This window comes from Saccopteryx bilineata, chromosome 3 (assembly GCF_036850765.1).
Source record: "Saccopteryx bilineata isolate mSacBil1 chromosome 3, mSacBil1_pri_phased_curated, whole genome shotgun sequence".
Classification (NCBI taxonomy): domain Eukaryota; kingdom Metazoa; phylum Chordata; class Mammalia; order Chiroptera; family Emballonuridae; genus Saccopteryx; species Saccopteryx bilineata.
Window position 1 is genome coordinate 221,337,186 of NC_089492.1, and position 15,007 is coordinate 221,352,192.

The following is a 15,007-nucleotide window of genomic DNA, read 5'->3' on the forward strand; positions in this document are numbered from 1 at the left end:
TACTTTGCTACATTTAATGATCACGTATATAAGCTCTGACATTTGAAAGAGACAGTGTATGAGCTCTAAAAAAAGCAGAGGGAGAAAATTTCTTTTTTTTTTTTTTTTTCTTTTTTGTATTTTTCTGAAGCTGGAAACGGGGAGAGACAGTCAGACAGACTCCCGCATGCACCAGATGGGGATCCACCCTGCACGCCCACCAGGGGCGAAGCTCTGCCCACCAGGGGGAGATGCTCTGCCCCTCCGGGGCATCGCTCTGCCGCGACCAGAGCCACTCTAGCGCCTGGGGCAGAGGCCAAGGAGCCATCCCCAGCGCCCGGGCCATCTTTGCTCCAATGGAGCCTTGGCTGCGGGAGGTGAAGAGAGAGACAGAGAGGAGGGAGGGGGGTGGGTGGAGAAGCAAATGGGTGCTTCTCCTATGTGCCCTGGCCGGGAATTGAACCCGGGTCCCCCCGCATGCCAGGCCGACGCTCTACTGCTGTGCCAACTGGCCAGGGCGAAGATTTCTTTTTCTTATGGTGGGATCTTAAAAATAATGACAAGCCTCACAAACTGATCAAACTCACTCCATGATGTGTACAAGTGATTATTCATTTATTGAAAAAATCTATTAATAAAAATATGCCTTCGTTAAAAGCCGCATAGTTTTGCTAGTAAAAACAAAATTAGAAGACACAGGTGGATTTTTTATTTTTTTTATAGGCTCAATTTTAGTCCCTATCATTAGTGACTGAACCCCTAGCTTTAGAAAAGAAGTTATAGATCTTATGAGTTAAACTCTAGATCAGGCCTAAAATTAGTAAGAAATCATGGGAATTAAAGAAGTTCAAAATGATGAGAATCAACAAATATTGGAACAATGCTCAGATAGAAGGTAAAAAGATGAATTTTAGAGCATTCTTTTTGGCATAAATCTCCTTTTATCAAAGTAAAAAGTTGATGTTTAATATTTTCCCTTAAAAAGGATAGGAGTGATTAACAGATTATAAAAATTCATCTTATCTTTTTGGTGCTTCATTGGATTTTGGACCATCTTCTACTACAACCTTTGAGAAGTCACTTTTTTTTTTTTTCTGTATTTTTCCAAAGCTGGAAATGGGGAGGCAGTCAGACAGACTCCCGCATGCACCTGACCAGGATCCACCCGGCATGCCCATCAGGAGGCTATGCTCTGCCCATCTTGGGGGGTCGCTCTGCCGCAATCAGAGCCATTCTAGCAGCGCTTGAGGCAGAGGCCACAGAGCCATCCTCACTGCCCGGACAAACTTTGCTCTAGTGGAGCCTTGGCTGCGGGAGGGGAAGAAAGAGACAGAGAGGAAGGAGAGGGGGAGGGGTGGAGAAGCAGATGGGCGCCTCTCCTGTGTGCCCTGGCCGGGAATCGAACCCGGGACTCCTGCATGCCAGGCCGACACTCTACCACTGAGCCAACCGGCCAGGGCCAAGAAGTCACTATTGCATAGACTTCTTCATCTACTGGACTAGGTCAAGTTGACCTAAAAGGTTTCCAGCTCCTGCTTCCAGCCCTGGTCTATCTATAGAAAAGGCTGGGCAAGTTATCATAATTTCACCAGCCCAATCATGTTTTACTAATATTATATCTTTTTAAAAGTTATTTATTGAATTTATTGGGGTGACATTTGAGAGTAAAATTATATACATTTCAAGTGCACAGTTCTATAATACATTATCTGTATATTGTAGTGTGTGTTCTCCACCCCAATTCAGATCTCCTTCCATCACCATTTATCTACCCTCCCCCCTCTTCTACCTCCCTCACCTCCCTTTCCTGCTTGCAATCTCCATACTATTGTCTGTGTCTGAGTTTTTTGTTTGTTTGTTTGTTTTACTTAATCCCTTTACCTTTTGATATGTTTTCTAGGCTGGCAGTTCAAGAAAATACTTTATGTAATATATCTGAATTTCAGCAAGGATCTTAGCAATGCTTATGGTGTTGTTTTTTAGGTTAAAATAGAAACTATAAATAGCAATACATCTTGGCAACTTCTAGCCCACATAACCATACACAGAGAGTATTATTTATTAGTGTGATATTGTGCTATGGAGAATTCCAGCTTTGCATAACAGTGTTTTGTTTTTATAGTATCAGCATTTGTATTTATAATTTTGATTTAGTTTTTCAAATATTTGCTGGTGTCACAAATTTGAGGGAGCAAATGAATATAAAAGACTTTTTCTTAAGTTGTCAAAGTAACACAAACATATAATGTCTCTAGTTAGTAACAATAATGATAATAATATGTCTTAATATTGACAGAAGATTCTCTCATTTATTTCTTCACTGGTCACTTTATTTTAGTAAATAGATAGTGTGTTACTACTGTAATTTAAAGAGTGAGAAAGCTAAAGTTCAAAGCAGTTAGCTGCTTTATAATTGGCCATACAAGTAGGAGCAATGACTGAAAGCAGAATTTCTGATTCCAAGAGTTAAATCTGACTGTGAAGTCTCAATTTACTGTTCATAATTCTATAAAACAGAGAAGGAATATGATCTAAGGTGCAGAAAGAATTTTAAAAGATACTAGAGCTAGATGATGAGTTGTTCATACATTTATTATCAGTGATAATGAGCTGCTACAATAGCCAAAGCAGTTTGAGATACATTAATATAAGTGTAGTGTCCAGGCTGAAGAAAAAAGAGTCACATGGTATGTACTGGTCAGGTAACATTTCTCGTATTGGGCTATGTGCTGATTACTGCATTTGGGGAGCATAAGGGGTGCAGATAAATAGCTGCTTCAAAAAACAATGCATTTCTTCCCCCAAGACAGCATTGCTATATGTTATCAATATTAAATAGAAAACATTCCAATGGGCATGAGGTTGAACTCAGTGGGATCTCACAAGTCATTCAATTCTAAACTTTCTTAATACTGTAAGTCTTCAATAATTTTCTCCCCCAAATTTTGTAACTCATATATTTGCACAGCAAAGTAATAACTCAAAAATTTGTCTTTTGAGTGAATACATGTTACACCTTGGGTCTTAGTCAGAACTGGAATGTAAATTTACCTAAGACTATTTTTCTCTTAAGTATAGTTTGTGCAAAGCAGATGTTACAGTCCATAATCAATTTTAGAGACATAGAAATGAGAGAATACGTCTTAATATGGTTTGATAATGCAGGCATGGACTTATTATGATTCACACTTCAGTATTTGGGTATTTGTATGACTTTCTTAGAGTAAAAATTTTGTCTGTTCAATTATGCTGAAGAGCTTAAATATATTTTTGTTTTATAAGAATTTCACCAAATACACTTATTTGATTTATAGGGAATGTTGCAGTTGCATTTTTATATTATAAGAGTATTGGCCCCTTGTTTTCATCGTCTGATGACTTCTTAATGGAATCTCAAAGTTATAATACTGAAGAAGAAAAAAGGGTCATCTCTTCAATAATTTCCATCTCAATTAGCTCGAACCCACCCACATTGTATGAACTTGAAAAAATAACATTTACGTTAAGTCACATAAAGGTAAGTTGTTTTTCTAGTGATTATTGGTTACCATTGTGAAACACTCGGAGAAGTGGACATCTTTGTTGCATCACTTTAATTGTATGTGAGTTTCTGAGTTTAAAAATGTAGATCCAAAATTAAAAGAGTAAAGTAGTTTTCTAAAAGTATTTTTATACTTTCAGTGTTCTTTAAACTTTCTATTAAATACCTAAAAATTTAAAATATTTAATTCTCCAAAATTAAGCTATATTTAGTTTTATTTTTTAGTACTGTACATAGGCCTTTTATTTTGGAAGACTATGTACCTTTAAGGAATGAGTTATAAGAATATATTAGTGTCAAGGAGATAAATGTTACTGTGTAATGAAGGCAGTTGTAGTTAGTAATTGTCATTTAAAACAGTATTTGTACAGATTTGTTGCTGATTAAAACAAAATCATGAGTTTATAATATTTAACAAAAAATTAGTTTTTATTCTTATTCTAAATCTTTTTTCAACCTAATATGTAACTGAAACAAGACAATAAAAAAGTGACTAACCTGACCAGGCAGTGGCACAGTAGATAGAGCGTTGGACTGGGAAGAGGAGGACCCAGGTTTGAAACCTCAAGGTCACCGGCTTGAGTGTGGGCTCATCCGGCTTGAACGTGGGGTTGCTGACTTGAGCATGGGATCACAGACATGAGCCCATGGTCTCTGGCTTGAGCCCAAAGGTCACTGACTTGAAGCCCAAGGTTGCTGGCTTGAGCCCAAGGTCGCTGGCTTAAGCATGAGGTCACTCGCTCTGATGTAGCTCATGGCACATATGAGAAAGCAATTGATGAACAACTAAGCAGCTGCAATGAAGAATTCATGCTTCTCATATCCCTCCCCATTCTGGTCTGTCTTTCCCTACCTGTCCCTCTCCCTGAGTCTCTACCTCTTTAAAAAAAAGTGATTAGAAATAACCAAGTATTTAGTTTATTTATATACCTACAAATGAATAGGGAAACTCAAAGTTATAAATTGTTTGTTGCTTTTTTACACTTTATGTTTTCTTGGTCTTTCAAGAGAATTTCAGACCTGGTACATGATTAAAATTCCACTGATGTTCCATTTAGAGAGCTTTGAAGCTAGTCAATTACACTGATATGTCTATGGGGGAGGGACGAGATTAAAAAACCATATATGCTTATCCACAGTACAATGTGTCACTTTAAATAACTACATCTAATGTAAAACAAAATTAAATATAAGAAAGTAAAAGAAAATAGCTAAAACCTAAACATTAGTAAGCATTATGTTGAGGGGATTAGGTGTGAAATTTTGTAAGAATTAAACCTAAACTTATATTTCCCCCATGTATAAAATGTACCCTTTTTTGAAAAATTTTGGGTTTAAAAATGGGGTGAGTCTTATACAGTGGTTGTAGATTTTTTTTACTTGCATTTCCTGCTTTTTCATGCTTATTGTCTTTGTGCTCATTGTTTCGCACTTGTTACTGGTATATTATGGTAGATTATGTTTTGTCATATTCTTCCCAGAAATGACTCAGAAAAGATTTTTGTACAGTGCTGAATTCAAGTTAAAAATGATCCAGTTTGCAAAAGTGAATGAAAATTGTGCTGCTGAATCTAAGTTTGGTTCTCCTCCAACTAAGAGGTCAATCCAAGACTGGCTACGGGAAGAAGAAAACCCTACTGGAAATGCCAGAGCAGAAGAAGACCATGAGAGGCAAATCAGCAAAGTGGCCTGATTTAGAGAGGGAACTGAAGATATGGATTGAAGCACAATGGTCAATTGGAATGAAATTCCTGTGTCCACAAAGATGGTTCAGCATGAGGGAAGAAAAATTTCTGATGAAAAAGAAGTTACAGATTTCAAATAAGGACACAATTGGTGCTTCAGGTTCATGAAACAGAATAGACTAAGCATGACTACATGCACCAGACTTGCCCAAAAGATGCCTGAAAGCTATGAGCAGAAGGTTCTTGAATTTCATTGTTTTGTCATTCAATGTCAGAAGACACATCAGTTTGAGTTGGGACAGATTACAAATATGGACAAAGTCTACCTTCAATTTGATGTTCCAAGTAACAGAACTGTTGATAAGAAGGGGGTGAAAACTGTAACTGTGAAGACAAGTGGACCTGAGCCATGTGAAGATAAAGAGCCATTATACAGTTGTTCTAGCTTGTTGTGCCAATGAAATCAAGCTGCCTCCTATGCTGATTTCCAAATGCAAAACAATGTCAAAAGGAGACATTCCTCAAGGAGTGATTGTCCACGTTCATGACAAGGGTTGACTGGATCAGGATGAGATGACGATCTGATCTGAGAAAGTTTGGAGAAGGAGACCAGGTGGGCTCTTATGCAAACCTGCCCTATTGGTGCTTGATCAGTTCAGGGCACACATTACAAAAAAGATTGCTGCAGAGCAAAAATCAAAACTTGCTGTCATACCTGGATACCTGACATCCCAGCTCTAACCACTTGATGTCAGCATTAACAAATCCTTCAAAGCTGCCATGAAAGACTAGTAGAACCAATGAATGAAGACTTCTGGGGACAATTTGACATCAGCAGGAAGAGTGAAGAAACCAACTATAGGAGAAGTTTGTACCTGGGCAAAAAGCTCCTGGGATAATATCAAGATTGAGATTGTTGTCAAGTCATTTAAAAAGTGTGGCATTTGAAATGCAATAGATGGAACTGAGGACAAGGCAATATATGAAGACAGTGATTAGTTATCAGACAAAGAGGAGGCCAAGCTAATGGATGGCAGTTTTGATAGTGATGAGTTGTGTGAATTTTATGATGAATAAAACTTGAGTTCAATAACTTTATGTAATACATTTTTTTCAAATTTCGGGCTCCCAAATTAAGGTCCACCTTATACATGGTAGCATCTTATACATGGGAAAATATGATAGTTGTTTTTTTTTTCAGATGCTAAATGAAAATTACCTTTTGGACACTAGAAACCAAACAATTTTTTTTTACATAGTCTGATGATTTTTCTAGTTTTTGTTGGTGGAATGTCTTGGCTGGTGAAGAGATTAAAAGCACAAACTACTTCACCAACTTGTTTGAAGTAGCAACAAATGAAATCACACAGTTAAACAAAAATTCTTCATTTTAATTAATAGAAAACTCTTACTGTCCTAATTTGCTACTCTGGTCAAATCTTTTTCCTACTCAAAGTAATGATCATTATAAAATTTCATCACTTTCCTCTGACAACACACCTACCTAATTCATGCTTACCTCTCTCTGAAAATAGAACTTGAATTTTTTTTTCTGAGAAGATAGAAATTATGCCATGCATAACACCTTCAGTTCCTTGATTCCAGAATAATTTATTTGCAACTTCACCAATTAGTATAAATTTCTTTATTACCCCAGAGAAGTATTAATAGTAGTTGTTATAGTAATATTGTTGTTCACAATAATAATAATAGCAACCTTTAATAATTTTTAATAATGTTTTATGGGACCAAGCCTTGTACTAAGTTATTTACTTTTTAAATAACATTTAATTTTCACAAGTGCCCTGTGAGATATGTACTCTTACCTCCATTTTACAGATAAGAAAACTGAGACTCTGGAGATTAAATAACTTGCCTGTGGTCACTCAGTAACCAAATGGGAGAACAAAGCTTTATTCCCAGAAAGTCTTCCTCCAGAATCCAGCCTTTCAGCATCTATAATACTCTCCTGCCCAATGCTGTCCTCTGAAACCATCTCTTACGTGCTTCTCAAAAAAAGTATGCTTCATTCATTATCTAATCTTTCCTGGATATCTCCACATGCGTGCCAGTGTAGGCTCAAGTTTCTAGCTTCCTACGAAAAAGAGACCATAATCTCATTGACTGTGTATCTCCTTCACCCAAACTCAATAACACCTCTTTAACACCTCTTATTTTAAGCTTCTGAAATAGGTATTATCAATTAAATTCCACCTACGGAAAATTTGGATTTAGTGTTTCTAACCACGTCTTCCCTTATGACACACACACTCTCACACTATACCTACTCCCATGCTTACATCAAATTTTAGATTAAAAAAAAAATTTAGATTAAATCACTTTTTTTTTAGATTTTATTTATTCATTTTAGAGAGGGAGGAGGGGAGAGAGAGAGAGAGAAGGGGAGGGGGAGGAGCAGAAAGCATCAACTCCCATATGTGCCTTGACCGGGCAAGCCCAGGGTTTTGAACCGGCGACCTCAGGGTTCCAGGTTGATGCTTTATCCACTGCACCACCACAGGTCAGGCCTTAAATCACTTTTTATGTGCATATTATTACAATTTGGCTTGTATTATTTACAACCTATTTATGAGGCTGAACCATTTTCCTAGTGTTGATATACTTCTCAGCCTTGATTGGTTAGCTCAGTTGGTTAAGAGTGAGCTAACCAATCAAGGTTGCAGGTTGGATCCCAGGTCAGGGCACACACAGGAAACAACCAAAGAATCCATGACTGAGAGTAGCAACAAATGAATGCTTCCCTTCCCCTTCTCTCTCCCTTCCTCTCTCTGTCTCTAAAAATCAATAAAAATTAAGCTCTGGCTGGATACCTTGGTTGGTTTAGAGCATCTCCCCAGAATGTGAATTTGCCAGTTTGTTTCCCCAGTCAGGGCACATACAGGAACAGCTCGATGTTCCTATCTCTCTCTCTTCCTGACTCTCTTTCTCTCAAATATATATATATATATTTCTCTAGTTTACCTGGTTTACACTTCTATTTATTCATCACTAATTTGTACCCAAATTTTTCTGATAGTACTTTATATCTATTCACAAAACATTCAAACACAGAAGATTATATATCAGCTAATTTAATGTCCTAGAGCTATCCTTCCTGGGCCTCTATAAACTTGAACCTATCTGGATGGTTTATTTTACTCTTTGGCCTGGACATGCTCTTCTGCACCATCGTGGGCATACAACTCACTGGTCTCTTGGGTCAGATTCAACATTTTCCGGCGTTCCCTGGTGGTCTAGTGTTTAGGATTCGGCGCTCTCAACATTTTCATGAGCCATTGTTTCCTCTTTCTTAGTTTATTTCCACATTTAAAGCATAATCTTCAGTAGCTCTTGAGAAAAGAAAGGTCAACTTTTTTTAACTATATTATCCTTATACTCAGATAAATTCCAGTTAAATTGTGAATAATTTTTTTTCATATTTTTCTAGACCTTGCTCAGTTGTTTTCTACTTTTGACGGTTAATCTAGAAAAGATGAATGCAATTATCATTTTACTTAAATGTGCGATCTTTTATGTATTATCAGTCTCTTTTTCTCTCTCTGAAATTTTTAAGATCTTTTTAATCTCAGAGTTCTGATCTTACAAGAACCAGGGTGTGGGTCTTTCTTCATGAATTGCATTAGGTGTATATGAGTCTGCTTTGTCAGTTTTAGGGAGTTTTCTAATATTACATCTTTGGTAATTTCTTTTTCTCCAGTGTCTCTGTTCTCTTCTCCCATAACTGCTATTATTTGAGTCTTAAACTCCCCACCAAGCCTCTAAAATTTGTTTTTTGTTTAATTTTTAATTCTTTATGCTAACATTTTTTATTTCAACTTTATATTAAGTATCACTGAAAACCTTATTATTTTTACTCTGCTTTCATTTAATGGATACAGTATTTCTCTCTCTCTGAGATATTATTTTTATTTTTTTAAATAGTTTTTTCTGCTCCCTGTATTGTGTTGCTCCTGATTTCCTTTGTTTGGCTTGTTCGCCTTTGTTCTCTGTCTTTCCTGTCAGAGCTTGTCTTCAGAGGTCTGGTGGTTCATGGCTATCCATTCATATTCAGTAATGAGGTTTTTGAAAGATGGCTCCATGCTCAGGTGGCTGTGGCAGTGGTGAACTTCATTAGAGGTATCAGGTAGGTTTCTCCCCTTTCCTGAACATCACTACCTATTAATCATTTCTCTTGGGCTTATGAGTTTCACAGAAGGAATCCTTTTAGTCTTCTGCCTAAAGACAAAAGCTTTTTGCAAGGTTTAGGAGAATGACAAGAATATGGTGAGCAAAATGGGGAGCTTGGAGTGTAGACAGACTCTCACTTAACCCATAATCTGAATGACAGTCTCACTCTCAACTGACTCTGGTTTCCCAATTCTAAAGTCCCTTTGTTTTTCTGGCTTCTGTGATTTTCAACATGAGTGATATTGATCATTTTCCTATATGTTTGGAGGGTACTGAATATAGAATCAATTTTCTTCACATAGCTTATTTGAAAAAACATTTGTCATCTCCCCAATTTTAACTCAATGACTGTCTTCCCAGACTCACTCCACTCCAACTCAGCCTGTCTTCACCAGTGCTCCGACTGTGGACCCAGGTGTTGGATTTAGCTTGTCACTCCTTAAAGTAATAGTGTGATTTTGTTAAAATCACCTGGGTTTCTATCACCCTGAGGCCAAATGTTTTGTTTTTTTTTACTGAGAATTTCCAGTTTCTCACAAGAAGCCTATCAAATATTTGATAATCCACTAATATTTTCTTGAACAAACTATTGTTTTGAAATTTTGATTTGGTGTTATTCCACTTACTAATGGTTAATCTTGAATATATCTTTTGATATTGCTGAGACTCCTAATGTAACACCTACCTCACAACCTCACAAGTCTCTTTTGAGAGTAAAATGAAACAAAGTAGGTATGAAAGCACCTACTTTAATCTGCAAACTGTTATATAATTTTAAACAGTTTTTATTTCTATAAGGTATAAGATTAGGATATTCAACATTTGATGAATAAATTAACAAAACTTACAGCACCTAAGGTATTGTGTTATGATTACTTAATGTAAATATATGATAAAGAAAACTACTATTTCTGGAATAAGTCTAGTCTATGTGTTCAGTCCTGTTATCTCAGTTCTTGTCTTCATTACCTTACCTCATTCATTGTGCTCTTACTACACTTGTTTATACATGTTTCTGGAAGCTCCCCGTTCAGTCTCACTTCTACTTTTCTACTTTCTAGTCCAACTCCCAGTTCTCCAGAGATCATGCTCTCACTTCACTGAGATATTCACTTAAACATAATTTCATGAGAGAAGCCTCCTCAGATGAAACTCCATACTACTTTCTATCTTCTTTCCCTGGTTTATTTTTCTTGTTTAGTAATTTCTCATCTTTTCATGAGACTGTAAGGTCAATAATACAAACACTTTTTCTGTTTTGTTCAGTGTTGTATTTTTAGTATCCAGATCAATAACTAATAGCTAGTAATTCTCAAAATACACATTTATTGATTAAATTTCAAATAATTATGTGATGACTATAATTATGTCAAATTCTGTGATAATCAGAACAATGTGTTATGCACTGTTCTAAATAACATATACATGAGCTCATTTAATAATAATTTTCACACCAACTTTGTGACACAGGATTGATAAAATATAGCATTGATACAATGTTAACTTCAATTTTGCCATATAACAGCAGTGTTCATTTATTAGCATTGACTTTCCTCTTTTTGGTGAGAGGAAGAGAGATAGTGAGGCAGACTCCCACATGTGCCTTAAGGATCCAACCGGCAACTCCATCTGAGACCGATGCTCTAGTGCTGACCTATTTTTAGCATCTGAGGCTGATGTGCTCTAATGGAGCTATCCTCAGCACTTGGGGCCATGCTCAAACCAATCAAGTAGGGGGAGAAAGAGGGAGAGAATCAGATGGTCTCTTCTCCCATGCACCTTGACCAAGAGCCAAATCCAGGACGTTCATACACTAAGCCAACAATCTATCCACTGAGCCACTGGCCAGGGCTATTAGAATTGATTGTATGCTTTATGTCATGATAAATTACTTAATCAGTTATAACTAAGTTACAGCTGAGTATTAGATAGTTCATGAAAAAAATAAAAAAGTAATTAGGTGTCAATTGAATAGGCAAAGACACTCATAGCAAGCTAAATAACATAGACTTTAATTCACTCACGATTAAGATGAGTGGCTGGCTAAGTCTAGTTCCTCGCTTCGGTGGAGCCCCGAACGAACTTGTTTGGAGAGGCAGAGTGTTTCCTGGCAGCTGCCAAATAATTGTGGTGAACGATGTAGAGTCTACATTGAAGTCTCAGACTACTGACTGGGTCTTTGTCCAGTAGCTTATATATGGTTGGCCACTCATCTTAACATAGGGTAACACATTTGGGGAAATTCTGCTCATAATCACAGTTCAACACATAGGTTACCTTGGGGTTACATGTTTGGGGGGATTTTAATCTTAATCACTGTCTTACTTACATACATAGTTATTTTGGGAAGTCACACATGGGCATAGCTAATCACATTAATACACTCATTATCAATTTTGCCACTATAAGCCTTGGCACACATTTCAAACATACTGAGTTATCTCAAAAGGGCATAAACTGGTTACACCTAAATCACTCTTAGTTTCATTTTACATTTTATATTAATTTGGTTTTATGTTTACTATATTTTTTAACACTTTACCTTTTATGCATGGTTTTAATTATGCTGATAGGCATTATGATATTTTAAATATTACAGATGATACCATATGTGAATATTTTCTCCTTTTTCTATCAGTAAAATGTCTCTCTTTCAGACCACAGATAAGTATAGGAGTCAATGTGCATTTTGGGACTACTCCCCAGATACCATGAATGGCAGTTGGTCTTCAGGGGGCTGTGAGCTAACATACTCAAATGAGACCCACACCTCGTGCAGCTGTAATCACCTGACACATTTTGCCATTTTGATGTCCTCCGGTACTTCCATTGTAAGGCAATATTTTACTTCATATTTACAAATCTGCATGTATTCTTTCTATGTCACTCAAGAGAATAATTAATTTTTAAATATTATCTTTGGCTGTAAATAGCATATTTCATTAACTGATGAAATCCAACATTATTTATTTTTGTGTTTGTTTTTCTTAACTGTCTGTCTTCTATGACAAATCTAGACTGAATTTTAAGTTATTTTGAGTCTAGGCTTTATCTAGTCAATAATATGTAGTAGATTGTGTGTTAAATAGATACCCATTGACTCTTTGTTTTTAATGGTGCTTTTAAAGATCACTCATACATTGTAATGTGTAATGGACTCAAAGTGTTTTTGACTTTGTGTAGAAAGTTTATTTTTAACAATAAAAATTTAGTTAAAAATATTTGATACCTGTTCAGTATTAGCACATTAATAACTAATATTATGTTTTAATGTAGAATCCCATACGATTTTTAAATATGAAATATTTTGTTAAGGTAAATAGCTTCAGAATATGTATTTTACATTGGTAATATCTTGCTTTTACATTATATAATACTTTATAGCTCTGTATGACAATCTTAATTAGATTACAAGTTTATTTTTACATATACATATACAAATAAATCTGCTTAACCATAATGTAAGTCATAAGGATGACTTTTTTTTTACTGAATTTTAAGTAAGCAAAAGAGCCTCTTTCTGTATATAAAATATAAATATTCATCAGGTTAGTATAAAACCAGCCTTTTTCATTTCAAAATCTCTCCACTATACTATTTTGAAATTCTATATGTTCAGCATTTCTAATACCTTTGTTGATGTTTTAGATGAATTGCTGCATAGAAAAAAGATTTTGCCCTACCATTGATAAATCTGTTTTAATTAACCATTTTCACATTACAATAATGATTACCATTCTATTATTATGAAACTGATGGTGATAACAGTATTAAACCATATACTAATGTACATACTATGTCTAGAAAAAAACTCTAATTCCAGAACTGTTAAAGTGCTGTCTGATTTATATCACATTTCTCTGCATATTGAGCATTTTCAAAAGTCATCTAAATGCACATTTGTATTTTTACATTTTATGGACATTTTGACTAATGTTTCAGTTAAAATAAAAGTTTATTACATGTTGTAGTTCCTTTGACAAATTACTAAATTCTCTCTAAAAAGCTTTATTATTATTTTCCCATAGGGTATTAAAGATTATAATATTCTTACAAGGATCACTCAACTAGGAATAATTATTTCACTGATTTGCCTGGCCATATGCATTTTTACCTTCTGGTTCTTCAGTGAAATTCAAAGCACCAGGACAACAATTCACAAAAATCTCTGCTGTAACTTATTTCTTGCTGAACTTGTTTTTCTTGTTGGGATCAATACAAATTCTAATAAGGTATGTAAATCTCTCTTATTTTCTGTTTTAATTTTTTAAATGTGTACTTTCCTAAGTATATTTGTAGTAAAAACCTGAATTATAATTAAGGGTTTAATGGGGAAAACACACTGTCTACTTTGTTCTTGATTCTTTTCTATGTTAGATGATGCTAACATAACTAAGCGACTTGCTTACCAATTATATTAACTAAATGTGCCTCATTATGATGAGCTATTTGGGCAAATGAACACATATCAACAAAATTGTATGGCCAGGGGCCGCTGCCATCGTAACCATGCAGATACAGATTCTCATGGGATTCGGGAAAACAGTAAAGTGGAGCCAAAAAATGGTGGGCCATTCCCTTATTAAAGTCTTGCACCAGCCGATAAGCAAACACCCAGAGAAAACACTTCCCTCTTCATTCACTCAGAGCTCACAAAGCCCTGAAACATTATCTGGTTCTACAACCAAGAGAATCTTCTCTGGTTTCTCCTAGAATCAAAAGTCCCACCAGTCTCAGCAGACCTTACAAAGCCCCTCAGCTCTGGTTCCCCATCTGCACATCTTCTCCCTTCTTTCTGCACAAACTCTGCAAAAAACATGGCTTCTTTCTCTCTCTTAACATTCTGGCATGAAAACCTCTCTTTCAGCAAACATTAGCAAGACAATGACCCTTCTTAAGCAACAGGTAACTTGCAATTTCACCATTTTTTACACTAAAAGTGAGCAAACTCAAAAAATACAAATTTTACAAACTCATTTGCCTAACAAAAATAAAGAAATAATCTTTTTTGTTTTGTTTTGATTTTATGTGAGAATTAAACAAAGGTTGGGGATAGAGAGAATTGAAATAAAGTTTCTGTTAACACAGAGACTGAACATAAGTAACTAAGGCTCATAAGTTGAAATATGATAAAATGGCTCTACCTAGTAACTACACTTTGTTAACTACTCATTTTTTCACTATTATTGACTGAGAGCCTTACCAAATAGTTCACCATATTCTGATTATCTGGGTCCTCCTAGAAGCAAACTCTAAAATAGAATTAAACATCTAAAACTTTTATTAGATGTAGGACTCAAAACAAAATTAAGAAAGGAGACTTGGAAAGCCATCAAACCAAGATGCTGGTCTGATCCCCAGTGAGGGAGAGAAAAAAGAGAGGATGAGTGGGTAGAAGCATTTTGGCCAGCCATGCAGTTCTAAAGAAAGTCCAACATGGTTATCCAAGAGTCCTTTAAGAAGACCTTGAGGGCCCTGGCTGGTTGGCTCAGCAGTAGAGCGTCGGCCTGGTGTGCAGAAGTCCCAGGTTTGATTCCCAGCCAGGGCACATAGGAGAAGCGCCCATTTGCTTCTCCACCCCCACCCCCTCCTTCCTCTCTGTCTCTCTCTTCCC

At 36.0% G+C, this 15,007-nt stretch overlaps 1 protein-coding gene across 1 annotated transcript in view; it reads left to right on the plus strand.

Annotated features, from left to right (window-relative positions):
- Nucleotides 1-15,007, plus strand: part of ADGRL4 (adhesion G protein-coupled receptor L4) — a 140,716-nt gene that overhangs the window by 89,973 nt on the left and 35,736 nt on the right. Inside the window, exons 9-11 of the mRNA XM_066268819.1 lie at nt 3,294-3,496; nt 12,051-12,224; nt 13,422-13,625. Coding sequence (XP_066124916.1) covers nt 3,294-3,496; nt 12,051-12,224; nt 13,422-13,625 — 581 coding nt within the window. The remainder of the gene's footprint in view (nt 1-3,293; nt 3,497-12,050; nt 12,225-13,421; nt 13,626-15,007) is intronic.